Here is a 20,739-nt window from a genome sequence, read left to right on the forward strand (position 1 = left end):
AGTGAGAGCCTAAGGCTCCTCCCCTCACGGAAAGGCAGGTGAGAGGGTGGGTCTACACAGGTGGCACCTCCTTCTTTGAGAAATGGGTTTCCGGGGGTTTTTCCTTGAACTCCTTGGTTTCCATAGACTGAGAGGTTCCCCATTGGTCGGTATTCCCTTGGCCAGCATTACTTCCTGGTCTTTGCCCCTACTGGACCTGCAGCTGCTTTATCAGCTGGCACTCCAGGTGGAGCTGCAGGTAGCTCCTCCCCTCTTAAGAGAAGGAAGCCCTGGACTGGCAGGCTGCCTGTTGGACTAGAGTCGGGTAGCGGGGGTGAGCAGGCTGCTGTGGGCGGTCTCAGACCAGCCCCGCCCCACCTGTTCTTTCCCCGGAGACCATTAGTTCAGGGTCTAGTCCTTTCAGTGCTGTTGGCCTGGAGGGCTGGATCGAGGAGGAAGTGGCTGAGATCAGGCGTGTTCTTCCTTCCTGGACCACTGTGCACAACTGTGTCACTGGCTCCTCCCCACCCCCTGTGGCCCTCTGTCTGTGATTCCCCCATCCTTCCAAGGAGATGCTGTCCAGTGGGTAAGTCCTCTGTACCACTGGGTTCCAAAGTCTGTAAGTTTGGGAGGGAGGGACATTGTTCGTGTTTATTCCCAACAGGTGTGTGATCATGATTATAATCTGCTGCTGCCCCTGCCCATGCCTGTTTCCTGTCCCTGCGGACTTTCTCCTCACCACAAGATATAAAGACCCTTAGGCTCATTCATGCTTCTCTGTCCTTTTTCTTTCACACTTTTCCCCTGATAGATGTGTATCTTTTCTCACCATCACATTTCTATCTCCAATCTCTGGACCTCTTCTCTGCCTTCTATCTAGGACCTTTTCCCCTGAGTAGTTCATATCACCTCAAACATGATAGTCTGAAAGGCACACCAGAGAAGACTCCCATTTCTAGCACTTCCCAACCTCTGGCCTTGGTTCCATTTTGTTTCCCTTCACTTCCCCCTCCCCTGCAACATTCATTCAATGGGTACATGTTGAGTATCTGCTATCTGCCAGGTATGTTTAAGATTCTGGTGGAAAAAAAAAAAAAGATGCTCGTGATACTGGAGTGAATGAGATAGACATGGTCCCTGCTCCCCCAGAGCTGACATTCCAGTGAAAAGTGACAGACTGAACAGATAATGCAATAAAACAGAATTATTTCAGATGTTCAGAAATGTTATACAAGAAATGAAACAACTTCATGTGCTAACAAGAGACTGGTGACATTACTAGCTGGTGGAGTCAGGGAGGGCTTCCTGAGAAGGTGACATTTGAACTGACAGGAGTCAAGCACCTCTGTGCAGGGGAAATGGTGAATATAAAGCCTGCTGTGGGAACACATAGGAAAAGGATCGTGTGCCTATAGCAGAGGAACCCATAGAGAGGAAGGAGGACCAGGGTAAGTTAGCCTTTGTTGGAGTTTGGATATTATGTGTGAAAACCTGCATACACAATGTTGGTGACTTCGTGTATTGGTTGCCCCCACCCCAGTCCTGCTGATTCTTGCTTCTTACATTCATATGTGTCATTTCTGCCTTACACTGTCTCCCTCACTACATGCCTTGTCATTGTTAGCCCCACTAATGGGGACTCTTTTAGTTCCCAAGCCTTCCATACTCCTTCCATGATCATTTTCTCATCAAGTGGCTCAAAAGACCTCTCCCAGGGCTGAATCCTTTCTTGGTTCTTCATTCTAAACATATGAGATCTTCTGAATCTGGTCCCAGCCTCTCTAGATTTGTTACAGCCACACTGCCCTGCTTACACTGGTCTCTGCTCAAGTGCATCTGTTCATGCTAACTCAGGTTGCCTCCTGCCTCTGTGGGGAACACCTACTCACTCCATCTTCCATGATGGGTTGTGCTAGTACCCATGTCTGCCCACAGCAGTGTGGTTGGTGTGGTAGACAGGGCAACAGGCTCTGGCACCAGACAGACTTGGTTTGTTCACCTTCCCACTCATTAGCTTGTGACTCTGGCTGTTACTTAACATCTCTGAATCTTCGTTTTTGTTTCTAAAATTGGGCTAGTGCAACTTAATAGGGTTTGTGGTATGTGCCTGTGTGCCAGCTACTCAGGAGGCCGAGGCAGGAGAATGACAAATTTGAAGCTAGCCTCAGCAACTTAGCAAGACCCTGTCTCAAAATAAAATGAAAAGTGTGTGTGTATACGGGTGTGGCAGGGGCTACATCTCAGAAGTAGAATCCTCAGTAACAGACAATAAATATAAACAAATAGGGCTGGGTGCGGTGGAGCAAGCCTGTAATCCTAGTGGCTCTGGAGGCTGAGGCAGGAGAAACTCTAGTTCAAAGCCACCCTCAGCAACAGCAAGGCACTAAGCAACTCAGTGAGACCCTGTCTTTAAGTAAATTCAAAATAGAGCTGGAGATATGGCCCAATGGTTGAGTGCCCCTGAGTTCAATCCCCAGTACCCCCCCACAACAACAAAAAATCCAAATAAGGTTGGAATGAGAATTAATAATACAGCGGTCCCTTAGCATCGATGGAGAAATGGTTCCTGAACTACCTAGATACCCAAATCTATGAATGCTTGAGTGTCTTGGTTAAATGGTATAACGTGAGCCATGGCATGCATGGCTGTAATCCCAGCTACTTGAAGGGCTGAGGTAGGCGGATTGCAATTTCAAGGCCAGTTTTGCAATTGAGCAAGACCGTGTCTCAAAATATAATAAAAAAGACTGGGGATGTAGCTTAGTGCTTGAGCCTCTGGGATCAATCCCTAGTACGCCAATGAATGAGTGAATGAATGAATGAGTGAATGAATGAATGAATAAAATGTACAGTATTTGCATAGAACCTTTGTACATCCTCTGGTATATTTTAAATCACCTCTAGAATATTTATAATACTGAATACAATGCAAATGCTATGTAAATTCTTGTTACACTGTATCATTGAGGGAATAACGATAAGAAAAAAGTATATGTTCAGTACAGATATAATGAAAACATATAAATTTTCCATTATCCATGTTCAGTGACCCACACCTATAATCCCATTGACTTGGGAAGCTAATGCAGGAGAATGATAAATTTAAGGCCAGCCTTAGCAACTTAGTGAGGCCCTAAACAAGTTGATGAGACTCTGTCTCAAAGTAAAAAATATAAAGGTCTGGGAATGTGGTTCAGTGGTAAAACAGCTCTGAATAAAATTCCCAGTACCAACAAATAAATACATATATATAGAGAGAAATAGTTTCCATCCATGGTTGGTTGAACCCGCAGATGAGAAACCCTCAGATACCGACCGCTGACTATGTGAGGCAACCTGATAGGATACCTGTCTTCACCCTGGCCCAGGGACACCCTCATCTCAGGAGTCTCTGAACTTTTGAACTCTACCACTTGCCATCTTATTTCTCTCTCTCTCTCTCTCTCTCTCTCTCTCTCATTCTCGGGGGGGGGTGTGTACCAGGGATTGAACCCAGGGGTGCTTCACCACTGAGCCACATCCCCAGCCACAGGGTCTTGCTGAGTTGCTTGGGGCCTCACCTCACTAAGTTGCTGAGGTTGGCTTTGAACTTGTGATCCTTCTGCATCAGCCTCTCAAGCCACTGGGATTACAGGTGTATGCCACTGCACCTGGCTTTTCTTTTTTGAGATGAGTTCTCACTATGCTGCCCAGGTTGGCCTTCAACTTCTGGGCTCAGGGAATCCTTCTGGCTCAGCCTCCAGAATTACTGGGTTAACATTTTACATCATATTTAGAAAATATTATTAAACACATTTATCAGATGGGGATACTGAGGCTCAGAAAAGTCCAACGACTAAAGATTATTTCACATTGTTTGCTCTTCCAGGCTGCCTGTCTTCCTGCATCACCACTGATCTTGATTTCTGTCTTCCTGCTTTCCAAGAGAATACTTTTCTGAATGATTACTGAGCTGTCCGAGGTCCAAGAGGGATGACTGTTTATGTGCAAGTGTTCTGTCTACTTCAGTGTACTATGCCATCATAAGGGAGGGTTGTTATTCTTTATTTTCCTGCCCAGGGACAGCAGGATTATACTTTTTTTTTTTTAATTGGTTGGTTTTCTTTTTGGTACTGGGGATTGAACTCAGGGGCACTTAAACAATGAACCACATCCCCAGCCCTTTTTTATATTTTATTTAGAGACAAGGTCTCACTGAGTTAGAGCCTTGCTCAGTTGCTGAGGCTGGCTTTGAACCTATGATCCTCCTGCCTCAGCCTCCCCAAATGCTGGGATTATAGCCATGCACCACTGTGCCCAGCTGTTTTGTTTTTCATTTGTCCTGGGAATTGAACTGAGGGTCTCAAACTTGCTAGCTCTACTACTGAGCTATGTGCTTGTTTCTTTTTATTTTATTTTGAGACAGGACCTTGCTAAATTGTTGAGATTGGCCTTGACCTTTTGGTCCTCCTGCCTCAGCCTACTAAATTGCTTGCATTACATGCTTGCACCACTGTGCCTAGGGGGACTATGAATTTCATCTGAGTATCAGTCTGTCTTCTGGCTTGATACCCCTGGAAGAAATTCCTACCTCTTCCATGGATCAGGAGTTTTGGGTGCCTAGTTTGTTCCTTGCCACCAGGTGGATTTAACCTTGGAGGGAGAATGTTATGGGTGTAATGGGTATTTGATGCTGAGCATGCACCTGAAATTTAGTTTCTAATCAGAATTGTGTGTCCATGTTGGGATTTTGCCCCAGAGTAGATATATTTGTGGATGCGCCTGGATCATGAAGTGGGTCTGGTGGGACTGTGCACATGGAAGTGGTGTGTCAGTCAGTGGTTTCTCTCCAAAGTTGGTGGAACCAACTTTGTACATATTCTTCCTACCTCTTGGTGTGGGCAGTCCATGGGAGTTCCAGATCTTTCAGGGTTTAATGTCTCAACTGAAAGTGTAGTCAAAGTTGAACCATGTGACAAATTGACCAAGCAACTTCCCAAGAACAGCCATAAGAGAGAAATACCAAAAAGGTTAAACCAGGCTCTAATCCCAGTGGCTCAGGAGGCTGAGGCCGGAGGATTTCAAGCTCAAAGCCAGCCTCAGCAATTTAGCAAGGTGCTAAGCAACTCAGTGAGAGTTGCTGTTTCTAAATAAAATTTTAAAAAAAGGGCCTGTGGCTCAATGGTTAAGTGCCCCTGAGTTCAATCCCTGGTACAAAAAAAAAAAAAAAAAAAAAAAGAGAAAACAATTTTAATTTTTTGGGGAAAAATGATACTTGAGTAATGTTCTCAAAAGTGATAAAATGAATGCTGTCATAGGGATATTACACTCTTTTTTTTTTTTTTTTTCAGTGCTGAGGTGAGGATGAAACCAAGCATCTTGTGCATACTAGATAAGCACTCTACCACCGAGTGACACCCTAAGACTGTGTTGGGCTTTACCACTTTGTTATTTATCTCTCTCTCTCTCTGTCTCTCCTTTTGGGTACCAGGGATTGAACCCAAGGGCACTTAACCACTGAGCCACATACCCAGTCCTTTTAAATATTTTATTAGAGTCAGGGTCTCACTGAGTGGCTTAGGGCCTCTCTAAGTTGCAAAGGCTAGGTTTGAACTCATGATCTTCCTGACTCAGCCTCCCGAGTTGCACCACTGTGCCCTGCTATTTCTCTTATTTTTTGTTGAGTTATCACATGCATAATGAATAAAATATTAAGCCTACCTGATTATTTTAACACTTTTTATTAATTAATTTATTTTGGTGCTAAGAATGGATCCCAGGACCTTACACATGCTAAGTATGTGCTTTGCCACTGACCTATACTCCCAGCTTAACTTGACATTTAAATGTACTTACGTAAATACTGACCAGATGGAGAAAAAGTGTTCCCAGCACCCCTAAAATGTTTCCTAGAAATTACTCTCTCCCAGTCAGTTTATAGTGATGGGAGAGAGTTGTATAGTGGTTATGTGTGACCTTTATAAAAAATAAATATTTTTATAAAGGTCACACATAACTACTATACAACATTTGTGTGTGTGGTTCTGGGATGGAACCCAGGGCCTCACACATGCTAGGCAAGTGCTCTACTGTTGAGTACAATCTTAGCCCCTTACAACATTCAGAAAGGTGTAAGGATGCCAGGCACACTGGTACATGCCTGTGATCCCAGTTATGCAGCAAGCTGAGGTGCAAAAGGAGGATCACAAGCCAGTCTTACCAACTTAATGAGTTAATGAGACTCTGTTTCTAAATAAATAAATAAAACAAAGAAAAGGGCTGGGGGTATAACTCAGAGGCAGACCATTTGTTTGGGATGTACAAGGCCCTGGGTTCAGTGCCTGGTGCTGTAAAAATTAAAATTTAAGTAAAGGTGTAATGACAATGTGTGATCCCTCCCATCTCTGTCCCTAGGGAATCTACCAATAGGGGTTTCTTTGTGTCCTTTGTTGAGCAACTTGCCTCTGGTCTTGGCTTGATGGTGTTTGTGTTTGTACTTGGGATTTCATGTACAGACAAACTTTTAGTTCTTTTCTTTAAAATTTTTTTTTTGTTGTTGTTGATGGACCTTTATTTTATTTATTTATATGTGGTGCTGAGAATCGAACCGAGTGCCTCACACCTGCTAGGCAAGTGCTGCACCACTGAGCCACAACCCCAGCCCAAACTTTCAGTTCTTATAGCTTCAATTGTCAACCAGTCCTGAGAATGTCTGCCATGGCAGGGAGATTGACCCCAGGAGACAAGCGCCTGCTCTGAGTCCTGGGACAGGGCAAAGGCCTAAGGACTGGAAGTAGAAAAGGCTCAAGTTTGACAGGGCTTTGCAGGGCTCGTGTTGTCTGTTCCTTCAGAGGTGTGATAGGTGCAGGAGGGCACCCTTCCCTCTCTTAAGCTTCTGCAAGGTTTTGCTGTTAGGGAGTTGTCCTCTCCCAAGGCAGTGACTTTAGACATGGGGTCTCTCAACTTCTGTTCTTTGAGGCCCTGAGGGCTGGCATATTATTAAAATCATTGGTTGGAACTACCATTTACTAATTGTATGGCCCCTTAAACTCCCTGAGCCTCAGTTTCCTTATCTGTAAAATGGGGATAAAGATGATAGTAGGGACATAGGGCTAAGGTGAGGAATAATTCACAAAAGGCATGTGAAAAATATTTTACTAGATTCTGGTGTGTAGTAACACTCCATTAAATGATAGTTGTCACTGTCACCATTATTATTAACTTGTGCCAGCAAAGGCTGTGTAGAAGCAGCTGGTGGAGGAGGCAGAAATGATGTGGAATTGTGGGAAGTCACGTGTGTGAGGCATGAACTTGGTCTGGAGGGTCCAAGGCACATGTGTGTCCTTATTTCTTGAGTTTTCACGAATGCGCAGTGCCATGCTCCTGAGCCTTTGATGGCAGACGCGTGGGAAGTGGGCCCCTCCCCCGGCCCTGCCACCCTCTTGCTTCTCCCTTGCTCTGTTCTGAAAAGAGAAGTACAAGTGAGTTCCCCCAAGGGGTCGGCCGCGCCCCTTCCTGTCCCCGCCCTATTGCCCCAGGCCAGTGGAGTGGCAGCCCCAGAACCAGGACCGCTGGGGGGTCAGGTAGCGAGGTGGCTAGGACGCTGAGGACCAGGATTGAGGATTAGCCCCAGAGTTTTCCGCCTGCTCAGACAGGTGGCACCTCCCAATTCCCTGCACCCCCTTCCTCTCTGGAGCCCCCAGGATGGTGAGGTAAGGGCCTGGAACCCACAGAAGGCAAGAGGCAATGGAGCCCTGGGGCCCAAGGGACCTCTCCTCATACTCTGTGGGGGACCTTTCAGGTGGTTTCACCGAGACCTCAGCGGACTGGATGCAGAGACCCTGCTCAAGGGCCGAGGGGTCCATGGAAGCTTCCTGGCTCGGCCAAGTCGCAAGAACCAGGGTGACTTCTCTCTCTCTGTCAGGTAAGTGACCCTCCAGTGTTTTGGCAGTTTTTTTGTGCCAGTTCAGTCTCTGAGCACTCCTTCCTGGTTCTCCAGGGCAGTGCCCATTCCCCAGACCCTATGCCTCCTTCATATCCTTGTCCCTAACCCCAGCACATTCCTATCCCTGTCTGTGTCCATCCCTTGCCTTTGTGTGCCTCAAACTCGGCACCCCCAGCTGTCCCCCACCCAACCCCACCTCTGCTCCTGCACCCACTGGCCTCCCTGCCTGTTGCCCTGCAGGGTGGGGGATCAGGTGACCCATATTCGGATCCAGAACTCAGGGGATTTCTACGACCTTTACGGAGGGGAGAAGTTTGCAACGCTGACCGAGTTGGTGGAGTACTACACCCATCAGCAGGGCGTCCTGCAGGACCGCGATGGTACCATCATCCACCTCAAGTACCCACTTAACTGCTCCGACCCCACCAGTGAGAGGTGAGGGGCACCCAGCCTGACCCTCTCCCCTATGGAGGCAGCTGCCTTCTCCCTACCTGTCAGGGAGGCGAGCACCTGGTCCCCTGGCACCGTCTGCTTGCAATCCCTTCCCCATCCTGCTCCATCTCAGGGTTCTGAGCGTCTTTCCTCATGTCCTAGTGACTCATAAGACTAACCCCCTCCCCTGTGCCTCTGAGGAAGCAAGAGAGGTCTACCTTGCCTTTCTCCAGGGTCCCTCTCACCTGGCAACTCAGTCCTGAGTGACAGGGAGGCCACTCCTCCTGGCTGGCATTTCTTAGCAGGTCAGCTCTGTTTCTAGAAAGCTCTTCCTTCTATGGAGCTGAATCTGCTTTCCTACTACTTCCCCGCTCCAGCCTGCTTAGTATAAGGAGATGTTGATGTTGAGGATGGTCACTCAATTCACTTTCATTAGGACACTCAGTGCTTTTTGTCTGCAACCCCTTGAGGGTAGGTTTATCCTTTGGGACTGGATAGAGTTTGGCCAGTCCTTTGGCCCAAACATAGGTAATTGAAAACAGGGTGTAATGTTCTGGATATAGGATAATACTCAAAACAGCTCCTCCATACTTTTGCTGCAAAGGTGTGGCCCCTATAACTGGGCTGACTATCCCTATGTGGTTCTCCCAAAGCATGGGTGAGGGGAGGGGGAACATAAATGTTCCTCATTACACCATGGCTCACTTTTTAAAATTCATGGCTCACTTTTTTTTTTTTTTTTTTTAAAGAGAGAGAGAGAGAATTTATTATTTTTTAGTTTCCCGCGGACACAACATCTTTGTATGTGGTGCTGATGATGGAACCCGGGCCGCACGCATGCCAGGCGAGCGCATTACCGCTTGAGCCACATCCCCAGTCCTCATGGCTCACTTTTAAAAATTATTTATTTATATATATATATATATATATATATATATATATATATATATATAAATTATTTATTTATTTATATATATATATATATATATATATATATATATATATAAATATAATTTTTTTAGTTGCCAATGGATTTTTTACAAAATTTAAATTTTTTAAAAAAACAAATTTTTTATTTGTTCATTCATATGTGGTGCTGAGGATCGAACCCAGTGCCTCACACATGCTAGGCAAGCGCTCTACCACTGAGCTACAACCTCAGTCCCACCATGGCTCATTTTAGCTGTTACATCTCAATAACAAAGTCTGTTAAGGTAAAGGGCAGCAGAACAAACCTAGGCTTTTTATCCCATGGACTCCTAGGGCCAGACCAACTTACCCTTGTCCTTTATTTATGTATTGATTGTTGAAGTGATTTTGAACCTTGATCCTGCAGTTTTTAGTCTTTTTTTTTTTTTCCCCAGTACTGGGAATCAAACCCAGGGCCTTTATACCAAGCATGAGCTCTACCATTGAGTTGGCCGCTTAAGTTTTCCGTTGTTTTGAGATTCAGTGCCTACATACTTGTATCAATATTTTTGTTAAAAGCCAGGTACAGAGGTGCACTCCTGTAATTCCAGCTGCTCAGGAGGCCTGGGCAGGAGGATCGAGAGTTCAAAGCCAGCCTCAGCAAAAAGTGAGATGATAAACAACTCAGTGAGACCCTATCTCTAAATAAAATACAAAATAGGGCCGGGGATGCGGCTCAGTGGTTGTATGTCCCTGAGTTCAATCTCTGGTAACAAAAAAACAAAAAACAAAACAAAACAAAACAACAACAACAACAACAACAACAACAAAAATATATATATATATTTTTGTTTGTTTGTTTGTTTGTTTTGTTAAAGCCAGACATTGTGGTGCATGCTTATAATCCCAGCAGCTCTGGAGGCTGAGGCAGAAGGATCGAAAGTTTAAAGCCAGGCTTAGCCATTTAGCGAGGTCCTAAGCAATTTAGTGAGACCTTGTCTCAAAGTAAAAAATAAAAATGGGCTAAGGATGTGACTCGGAGGTTAAGTGCAATCAATGTGGTACCAAAAAAGAAAGAAAGAAAGAAAAAAAGAAAGAAAGAAAGAAAGAAAGACAAATATTTTTGATTTTTGTTCAAGTCATTGATTAAATCTTAGAAATAGCTGGCCACTGGGGCACATGCCTGTAATCCTAGAGACTTGGGAGGCTGAGGCAGGAGAATCAGAAATTCAAGGGCAGTCTCAGCAACTTAGTGGGACTCTATCTCGAAATAAAAAAATATAAAGGGCTGGTGATGTAGTTCAGGGGTGGAATGCTTGACTAGCAAGCATGAGGCCCTGGGTTTGACTCCCAGTATTTCCAAAAAAAGAAGAAGAAAGAACTGGATAAAGTTAAGGTGAAATGAGGTAAAAGCCATGGCCCACCTCTAGAGATCTCCTTGCAATCAATATAAAGTCATTGAGACACTTTCTCTTCTAGTAGCGAAGCCTGGAAATGGATTTCTGTTGATCTACTCATGGTCACCCTCTTTACTTTTTCCTGCAAGCCCCCATCTGCCACCTGCAGCTCTCACAGGGGTTTGGACACTCAGACCCTCTTTTGCTCCCCATGTCCTCTCTTCTGCGGAGGAGAAGGCTGGCTGCTATAGAGGAGCAGGAGATGGTGTTGGGTGGGTTGAAGGAGGAAGGTGGAGCTGCCAAGGTACCCAGGACAGCAGGCTGAGGCCTGGCTTTGAAGAGTTTGGGAGAAGCAAAGGAGGGAAGTGGGGGCAGAGCTGAGGTGGGCAAGGATAAGGACAGGTGACTCTCAGGGGTACTTTGGTTTACCTGAGCTAGGAAGCCTGACCCTGGCAGCATGTGGGAGGCTCTTTCTCCGAACTTCTGTTTGTGTTCCCTGCCTTTAGCTGCACATCCTCCTCTTCTGTGGGAATTTGCATTTGTCCCCTTAATTGCGTGCTCTCTGACTGTGGTCAGCTTGACATTTGCATGGGGACTTCCTCATCCTGGGCCCTGAGAGAAGGGGCTTAGCCCCCTCCCCATTGCCTGGGGGAGGGCTCTGGCCTGTCTCTGAAGGGTGGTATGGTATTCCCCGGGGTGCTTGTGCCTGGACTGGAGACCCTGGATGTCTCTGAGCTGTAGTGCTCTCTGGGCAGGGGTGAGATGGGTCAGGACAGACTGGCCCCCTCCTTTCTTCCCCCATCCCTGCGGTTGGAAAATGGCCCCCCCTTCCCCTGTCCCTGGGCTGAGGAAACCTCACAACCTCACTTCTCACTCTCTCCCCAGAAGGAGTTTTGTGTTTTTTCCATCACGTGGTTTCCTGTGGGGCTGGGCATTGTGGGGCTGCAGTTTCCTCCTGGGAAGGGGTTGTACTTCGGGGAAAGGCCTTAGTTCTGCTTTCTGCCTCGATGGCCCCTTTGAGCCCTTTTAAGCCTGGACTCCCCTGCAGTGACATCATCCTGGGTACCCTCCAGCTCCTACACCCCTCTCTCCAAGGGTGTTTGTGATCCCCACTTCCCTAGGGGAGTTCTCCTTTCTGACTTCTGTCTCCCCCATGTTTCATGGGGGTGCTTCCTTGGTTTCATCCCTCTAACTATTCTGGATACTGCCTCCTGCCTTTCTGTCTGTCTGAAACTTTCAGAGGTGGACTCTGGATTCAAAGTCTGATTAGAACTCTGTTATTTTTTTCTTTTGGTGTTAGGGGTTGAATCCAGGGCCTTGTGCATGCTGAGTACACATTCTACCACTGTGCTACAGACCTATTTATTTTATTTTGAGACAGGGTCTGGCTAAATTGCTGAGGCTGGCCTCCAATTTGCAATCCTCCTGACTCAGCTTCTTGGGTTGCTGGGATTATAGGCATGTGCCACCATGTCCTACTCTGTGGTTAGAGTTCTTGAGGTTTGACTCTTATCAATTAAGGGCCTGGGGCCAGTTTCCAAATGTTCAGCCTCAGTTTCCTCATCTATAAAATGGGAATAAATGCTACTAATGAACATTCTTATTTTTGAGAAAGTCTTGCTATGTTGCTGAGGCTGACCTTGAACTCTCTATCCTCCTGCCTCAGCCTTCTGAGCATTTGGGACTATAGGCATGGTCCACCTGGCTTTTTCCTCTCAGCATTTTTGTGGGATGGTAACAAATCCAAATATAGTGGTGTTTTTAAAAGCATCTAGCACAGGGCCTGGGCATGTAGAGGGTAGTGGGTACTGATCCCCTCACCCGAGCTTTGAATACTCTGCTCTACCTTCCCTTGGGGCCCTCCTTCCTTCATGCTTCCTTCTCTAGGTGGTACCATGGCCACATGTCTGGAGGACAGGCAGAGGCACTGCTGCAGGCCAAGGGTGAACCCTGGACATTTCTTGTGCGTGAGAGTCTCAGCCAGCCTGGTGATTTTGTGCTGTCCGTGCTCAGCGACCAGCCCAAGGCCGGCCCGGGCTCCCCACTCAGGGTCACTCACATCAAGGTCATGTGTGAGGTAAGGCAGTGGGAGAGGCATCATGCTGGAGCTCCTGTCTGTGTCCAGGGCCTGGGCTGTGGGGAGGGACTGCCTGGGCTTGTATCCAAGGCTATGGGTCCGGGCAGGTAGACCCAGGCCCTGAGGGTTGATCCTACTTGATGCCTCTCAGGGTGGACGCTACACTGTGGGTGGCACGGAGACCTTTGACAGCCTAACAGACCTGGTGGAGCATTTCAAAAAAACAGGAATTGAGGAGGCCTCAGGAGCTTTCGTCTACCTGCGGCAGGTGAGGGGGCAGACCCTGCTGTCTCCTTTCTTCCTCTGACCATCCCCTGGCACGGATTCTGAGATCTCTAAGTTGCTGACTTCTTACCCTCACCAACCCCAGCCTTACTATGCCACTCGGGTGAATGCGGCTGACATTGAGAACCGGGTCTTGGAACTGAATAAGAAGCAGGAGTCAGAGGACACAGCCAAGGCTGGCTTCTGGGAAGAGTTTGAGGTGTGCAATGAGAACAGCAGGGATGGGATATGGCAGCGGTGGGTGGAGCAGTCACCTGGTGTGGGGTCCCAGGTGTCCCTTGTCTTCTTTAGGCACCTTCAATACTGATCTGCCCCCATAGCATCTCTACCACCAGTCACCCTCTTGGGCCAGTGCTCATTTCCTATTCTCACCTCTCAGAGTTTACAGAAACAGGAGGTGAAGAACTTGCACCAGCGGCTGGAAGGGCAGCGGCCAGAGAATAAGAGCAAGAACCGATATAAGAACATTCTCCCCTGTAAGTTCCAGGCAGTTGCCACTCACCACAAGACTGCTCTTTCCTGAGCCAACCTCCCTGAATGCCTACTCTCCACTCAGAGGGTCCACTTGCCCACCCCCAGCACAGCTCATCTCCCTCTAAGAAGCCTCTTTTCCCAGGAGCCTCCCCATAAGCAGATTGCCTCCAGCTATCACCATCCTCCTTTTTTATGATATGGCGATTGAACCCTGGGGTGCTCTACCACTGAGCTATATAGCCAACCTTTTTTTACAATTTAAAATTAATAATTATTTATTTGTGGTATTGGGAATTAAACCCAGGGACATGTTATCACTGAACTGCATCCCCAGACCTTTCTACTTTTTCTTTAGAGACAGGGTTTTACTAAATTGCCGAGGCTGGCCTTGAACTTTTGATGTTCCTGCTTCAGCCTCCTGAGTTGCCGAAATTACAGGCATGTACCGTCATGCCCAGCCACCTTCATTATGAAGCCTCTTTCTCAAACCCCAGACAGGTCTATCACCTGCCCACCTGCAATCCCCTGTGAGCCTCATGGCTTTGAGGCAAGAATGGCCTGTTAGCTTAGGAAGGGTGTGGCCCAGTGGGTGGTAAGTCCTTGGCTGACCCAAGCTATTTTTTCCTGTCCAGTTGACCATAGCCGAGTGATCTTGCAGGGACGGGACAGTAACATCCCTGGGTCAGACTACATCAATGCCAACTATGTCAAGGTTGGTGGTGTGGGTCATGTGGGAGTAAAGGCTGGACCCTGGGAGTTCTCTGTCCTGTGGGGGCTCCAGGATCCAGAAATACCTGGGCAAAGCCAAAGCTGATGTCTAGGGTGGGAGAGGGTGGAGTGGTACCGGGCCTGTCCGGGCCATGGGGCTCACAGTCCTAGATTATGTTTCTCTGCACTTGCATCCAGAATCAGCTGCTAAGCCCCGATGAGAACTCTAAGACCTACATCGCCAGCCAGGGCTGTCTGGAGTCCACAGTCAATGACTTCTGGCAGATGGTATGGCAGGAAAACACCCGCGTCATCGTCATGACCACTCGAGAGGTGGAGAAAGGCCGGGTAGGCGTAGCCCTGTGCCATCATGCTAGTCCCCAAATTCCCTCCATAGTACTTGTTATTCACCACCATAAAACCAAAGAAAGTTTAGATGCGAGGGTGTAAAAGTGTCTCAAGGGCAAGAGTTAGATGCTTGTTGGGAAATTGAAGTCTAGAGACAAAGTCTCTACTATACACTGTGACTCTCAGACTCCTACTTTCAACCTTGTACCCTTGTGAGCTCTTGACTCAGACTTTAAGGACAAGGGATGCAGCTCAATGGTAGAGCAATTGCCTATTATGTTTAGGCCCTGAATTTAATCCTCAGTACCACACACAGGTACATAAAATCATGTGAGACTCAGACTTTAAACTGTCCTTAGGGGCTGGGAATTAGAATGCTTTCCTAGCATGTGTGAGGCCTAGGGTTGAATCTCTAGTACTGCAAAAAAACAAAACAAACAAACACAAAACTGCTCTCCTTAATGTGTGCTAAGGCAAACATCCCTCTTACCTTTTCCTCCCCTGCCCCTCTGTCTACTCGCTGTGCTACTTCCAATCTCTCTGGAGCCTGCTCCCTCCCTCTAAACTCCTCTTTTATGCCGTAGTCAAAATGATTCCATCCCAAAACAAACTGGATCAAGTTGTTTCCTTTTTGAAATCTCAAAGGCTGCCAGTTGCCTCTGGGATGAAGTCACATTTGAAGGCCTGGTGGCTTCCCTCCAATTGCCATACTTCCCTATAATACACCTGCCTCCAAACAGACCAGGCTCTTTCAGGTACCCATGAATTGTACAAGCTCATTTTTTTTTTGGCCTGGAATTACTTTCTCTTTTCAGAGGTCTCATATTGGAGGACCCACTCATCTGCTACCTCCTTGTGACACCATCTTGGATTGCCTCTCTAACCCATAGGGAGAATTAACCTCTTCCTCAGCCACACTCCTGAGCAGCACACTGTTCCCCTGTTCCCCTTTCTGTGAGCTCCTAGGGGCACTGGGGTTTGGATGGTGTCTTACTTGATTTTTGTTTTTTTGTAGTGCTAGGAATAGAATACCCAGGGCCACCCACATGCTAAACCTACTCTCTACCACTAAGCCACATGCATCCTGCTTCTTGTGTTGTAACTCCAGCCCAGTTTACACAACCTCAATGGGTATTGAATGAAACGTAAGGTCAAGTGGCTGGTCAGGTCATACCACCTGTAGGTAGCTGGTTTGAGATTGGATTCCAGGTCTTCTGACCCTCAGCCAGCTCATCCATTCATTCAACAATGTCTGGGCCAGCATCAGGGACTCAAGACTTAAGAGTGGAATCCAGAATAGCCCCAGGGCTCTGCTTCTTGTGTCTTATTCTCCATTCCCCATTCTCCTCCATTTTCAGAACAAATGTGTCCCCTACTGGCCAGAGGTACGCACTCAGCGTGTCTATGGACCCTACTCTGTGGTCAACTGTGGAGAGCATGACACAACAGAATACAAACTCCGTACTTTACAGGTCTCCCCACTGGACAATGTGAGTGTCATCAGGCCCTGCACACTCCCAGAGCCCCTCCTTGGACTCATTCTCTCTTCTGGGTGTGTGGGATGAGGCAGGATGGGGTGTTACATAGGAGCAGGGAGCACTGACCCCATGTCCTTGACCCAGGGGGACCTGGTTCGGGAGATCTGGCACTACCAGTACCTGAGTTGGCCTGACCATGGGGTCCCCAGTGAGCCTGGGGGTGTCCTCAGCTTCCTGGACCAGATCAACCAGCGGCAGGAAAGTCTGCCTCATGCAGGGCCCATCATTGTGCATTGCAGGTGAGAATAATAACGGCAATGACAGTGGTAATAAAAATAACAGCTGGGAAGCAAATAGAGCTAAGAAAGTGCCTATGCTGCTGCAAAATCATTGACTATCTCCCCCAGCCCCAGCCTCTCTGGGTTCCCTCCTGGCTTTAGACATGTGGGTGGATCTAGCTGCAACCAGTCCCACTGCTGGCTGGGGGTGCCTCCCCGAGAGACCTCCCTGGAGGTGCCATCTAGTCTACCCCTGCCAGATACAGATGAGGAAGCCAACTCTGTGACTTGCCCAGTCGCCAGCTGGTCAGTGGGAGAGTCTGGACTGGTGCAGCAGACCTGGGTCCTGGCTGCCTGTTTTTTCTTGGTTTTCCTCAGCCAGTTTCTTCTTTACCTTCCATTTGGGATCAGTATGACTCCATGACCCTTGTCTTTTTCTATTTGTAGCTCTGGGGACTTGGGCTTCTTCACCTTCACTGTTTTTCCCCCTTCCCCAGAGTTGTGTCAGTGGGTAAGGTCTTTGGGATGGGCCCATGCACCCAGAGCTCCTCTGAAGATCCTTATGTTCATATGGAGGAGACTTGTTCCCGTACTGGCTGAGATAGAGAAATAGGGTTCATCCAGGAGGATCAGGGGTTCCTCAAATGAGCCTACCCCATTGGCCTGGCCTGGATGTTGGGAGGCAGTAGATACGCAGTCCTGGACAAAGGCTGCTTATTTAAATTCTGGCTCCTTCATTTATCAGCTGGGTGTTCTTGGGCAAATTACTTAATTTTTCTGATGCTCAGATTTCTTGTCTGTAAAATCAGGCTCATAGGGTGTCATGAGACTTAAATGACATCCTATCACTACATCTGGAATACTCTAAACTCTCCAAAAATGGGGGCTGTTGACAGTTTAGTAACTCATGTTGGGCAGGGAATGGGTAAAATGGGAACCTGCTTTGTCCTCTTCCCTTCCTGTCCCCTCCATGTGACCCCAAGCCTTTAGGGCCTCAGACTTCCTCCTTCCTACTAGCAATGGTTTGTTCTGGGACAGGGCTGGGTGGGCTGAATGTGGAGGTACCCCCATGCTGTCTCAGCCAGGCTCTGCCTTCTGCCCTCCCACAGACAGGTCCATCCCCAGAGTTACCCCTCCTACTGCTACCCGCTCCCCCATTCTTGAAATCCCCAAAGTCTTTATTTAGACATTACAGGAAGGAAGTGGGTGAGGGGGGGTTATTTTTGACAATCTGGGTTTGAAATTAGACAGACTCAGGGCACCAGCCTGATGGGCCCTGCTATGGGTGGGCCTCAAGGTCACCAGGGACTGTTTTCTCAAGGGCAGGCACCGGCAGAGTGTGCAGGAGAAGGGAGACGTCCTACTGCACTGCTGACCCCAGTGGTCCCTGTACCCTGCTGTCCCAAGTGCTGCCCATAGCCTACTGCCAGGGTTTAAAGAAAAAGGGAAATGAAGCTCACGGAAAGAAGAGGCAGATGTCACTCTCCCTTCCCCCCACTTTTTGTTTTTGCAGTGCTGAGATTGGAACCCAGGCCTTTTGCATGGGAAGCTATACCCCTGCCAAATGTTACTCTTAAAAGGCAGGATGGGGAAGGGTCCAGACTGCCTGAGGACAATAGTGGGAGCTGGGGGTCCTGGATCTCTAGGGGTGGGGGCAGCCAGCAGTCAGGAATGAGATGGAGCAGGATGTAGAGGAGTGAAGTGCTGGGAGATGGATGTGTCTGGAGGCCCCAGCCTCAGCAACCCAGGCCCTTGCCAGCGAATCCTTCAGCTGAGGTGGAACCATGGGTGCAGAGCGGGGCACATCTGCATTGGCTTGCCTAGTGGCTCTGGGCACATTACCTCAAGTGGCTGGAACTTCAGGCTCTTTACATCCTCGCCAGGGATAGGGCTGAGCCCATGGCTCCCTGCTTCTGGGGGAGGGGCTGGCTGGACCTCTGATAGCTGCCCCTTCTCTCTAGCGCGGGCATTGGCCGCACAGGCACCATCATTGTCATCGACATGCTCATGGAGAGCATCTCCACCAAGGGTGAGGGGCACCTGGGGGAGCAGGTGGGCATGCCTGGTGGGGGCAGGGAAGCCTCTTGGCCTCTGCCTGTACCTAGGCCTGAGGTCTAACCACTATCCCTACCCAGGTCTGGACTGTGACATTGACATCCAGAAGACAATCCAGATGGTTCGGGCGCAGCGCTCAGGCATGGTGCAAACAGAGGCTCAATACAAGTTCATTTACGTGGCCATTGCCCAGTTCATTGAAACCACCAAGAAGAAGTTGGAAGTCATTCAGGTGCATGCAGAATGGGGTCACTTGGGGTCATAGGGGAGAGTAGGTGTCACCTGGCCCTACTGGGATCACTGCCTTCCCTCCATACCTCTGCCCACAGTCCCAGAAGGGCCAGGAGTCAGAATATGGGAACATTACCTACCCCCCGGCCATGAGGAGTGCCCATGCCAAGGCTTCCCGGACTTCCTCCAAGTAAGTGACCCCTCCCAGCATCTTCTCCATTCTCCTGCTCAGCTTGAGCCTCCGTCTCTGGAGAGGACAAGTGTTGCAGTTGGAAACACTTGGGTTGAAGTTCAAGCTTGGTTTTTACTACCTCTGTGCATAAGTATTTCCTAAGTGCCCACCATGTGTGGGCTTGTGCCAGGTGCCAACAATGTATGAGATGTGTTCTTTGCTCCCATGGGAGCAGTGAAGGGACAGTGACCAGGTCGCCTTGCTTACCTGGCTTCAGTTTGCTCACTTGTGAGATGGGGTGACTGGAGGGGACTGTGGGTGCCAAGTCACCCTGCAGTCTCCTGAACCACATCCACTGCCCTTATATGTCCACCCCTACCACAGACACAAGGAGGATGTGTATGAGAACTTGCACAGTAAGAACAAGAAGGAGGAGAAAGTGAAGAAACAGCGGTCAGCAGACAAGGAGAAGAGCAAGGGTTCCCTCAAGAGGAAGTGAGCTGGGCACCATCCAGAGGTGGCCGTGGTACGGCCCCTTCTGTGTGGACTCCTCCCTGACTCCTCCCCCGCCCACTCCCCTGTCTCCAAGGATGAATGGGGTGGCTGGAGCCTCACCCTGCCCTTCCAGCATGTTCCCAGACCTTTTCCCTGTTTCCCTCCCCTTGTTCCATCCACACTGTGACATCTTCCTCCCTTTTCTCTGCAGCGTCAGGCCTGATCCCTGCAGATGAATGAACCCACTCATGTGAGAACTTAGGACCCCTATTCTGTCGTAATTTAAATGGCTGTGCCCCTATCTGCCTCTCCCCTCACCCTGTATATAGCTCAACAAGGCTCCAGGTAGAGCCAGGTTCTTCTATTCTTGTAAATAAACCTCTGAATCACTATGTGTTGACTGGACTGTGTGTCTTCCTTGCCCAGTGACTCTGGATGGGAGGGGCCAAGGTGGTGTTTTGTGCCTTCAGGGTCAGACAGATTCCTGGTTCTGCATGTGGCTTCACATGGGCATGAGATCCAGTGTGAGTTTCCTTGGTCTCCTTTCTTCCTTTTTCCTGGGGGGACCAGAGGTTGAAACTGGGGTGCTTTGCCCCTGAGCCACATCCCCAGCCTTTCTTTTTTTTTTTGTACTGGGGATTGAACCCAGGGTCGCTTAACCACTGAGCCACATCCCCAGCCCTGTTTTGTATTTTATTTAGTGTCAGAGTCTCACTGAGTTGTTTAGGGTCTTGCTAAGTTGCTTAGGCTGGCTTTGAACTTGTGGTCCTCCTGCTTCAGCCTCCAGAGCCATTGGGATTACAGGCGTGTGCAACCACACATGGCCCCAGTCCTTTTATTTATTTATTTTTAGTAGATGGACACAATACCGTTGTTTTATTTATTTTTATTTTTGTGGGGCTGAGAATTGAAACCAGTGCCTCACAGATGCGAGGTAAGTGCTCTACCACTGAGCTACAACCCCTGCCTTTATTTTTTCTTTTGAGGCAGGGTCTCTCTAAGTTGTTCAGGGCCTCACTAAGTTGCTGAGGCTGGCTTTGAACTGTGAGTCTCCTGCCTCAACCTCCTGAGTTGCTGGAGTTTTAGGCATGTGCCACCACACCCAGCTCTTTCTTTCTTGTTGGTGCTGGGATAGAATCCAGGTCTTCTAGTGTGCTGGGGAGGTGCTCTACCACTTAGCTATACTCCCAGCACTCTTTTTAAAATTGAGTGTGATCCTAATTCTTCTGCCCTCCCCAGGGTGGTAGTGAAGATCATTGAGATAATGGATGATGATAACAATGACAACAATAATTCATTAAATGCTGGCCATGTGCCCAAGCACTGTTTAAGAGACTGCACAATTAATTCACTCTAGGTGCCTTTTTATTTTGGTGCTGAAGATGGAACCCAGGGCCTCCTACATGCTAAGCCAGTGCTTTACCTGTTTGCTGCCATACCACAGCTCTCAATCTAGGTACCTTTGACATTTTACGGTGGAGGGAACTGAGGAACAGA

At 48.3% G+C, this 20,739-nt stretch overlaps 1 protein-coding gene across 3 annotated transcripts; it reads left to right on the forward strand.

Annotated features, from left to right (window-relative positions):
* Positions 1–442: 442 nt before the first annotated feature.
* Positions 443–19,619, forward strand: Ptpn6 (protein tyrosine phosphatase non-receptor type 6). 3 transcript variants are annotated; one of them, XM_076852607.1, is made up of 16 exons: positions 444–565; positions 7,760–7,882; positions 8,144–8,338; positions 12,529–12,718; positions 12,870–12,986; positions 13,089–13,202; positions 13,383–13,479; positions 14,110–14,189; positions 14,384–14,533; positions 15,892–16,023; positions 16,156–16,310; positions 18,251–18,318; positions 18,425–18,576; positions 18,674–18,765; positions 19,132–19,273; positions 19,454–19,619. In XM_076852607.1, exons 1-15 carry the CDS (start codon positions 552–554, stop codon positions 19,244–19,246), a joined length of 1,794 nt encoding a protein of 597 aa, XP_076708722.1. In that variant the 5' UTR covers positions 444–551; the 3' UTR covers positions 19,247–19,273; positions 19,454–19,619. The 3 variants fall into 3 exon arrangements, with proteins under 3 accessions (XP_076708721.1, XP_076708722.1, XP_076708723.1); XM_076852606.1 differs by having other exon boundaries at positions 443–565; positions 19,132–19,619; XM_076852608.1 differs by lacking the exon at positions 444–565 and adding an exon at positions 7,509–7,670 and having other exon boundaries at positions 19,132–19,619.
* The last annotated feature ends 1,120 nt before the right edge of the window (positions 19,620–20,739 follow it).

The sequence above is a fragment of the Callospermophilus lateralis genome, chromosome 4, assembly GCF_048772815.1.
Source record: "Callospermophilus lateralis isolate mCalLat2 chromosome 4, mCalLat2.hap1, whole genome shotgun sequence".
NCBI classification, from domain to species: domain Eukaryota; kingdom Metazoa; phylum Chordata; class Mammalia; order Rodentia; family Sciuridae; genus Callospermophilus; species Callospermophilus lateralis.

What these genes read in the sequence shown, in the direction of transcription:
- Ptpn6 (XM_076852606.1), top strand. An exon ending in TCAATGCCAACTATGTCAAG is followed by an intron (nt 14,190 to 14,383) that starts GTTGGTGGTGTG and finishes ACTTGCATCCAG; the next exon opens with AATCAGCTGCTAAGCCCCGA. An exon ending in GGAGAGCATCTCCACCAAGG is followed by an intron (nt 18,319 to 18,424) that starts GTGAGGGGCACC and finishes ATCCCTACCCAG; the next exon opens with GTCTGGACTGTGACATTGAC.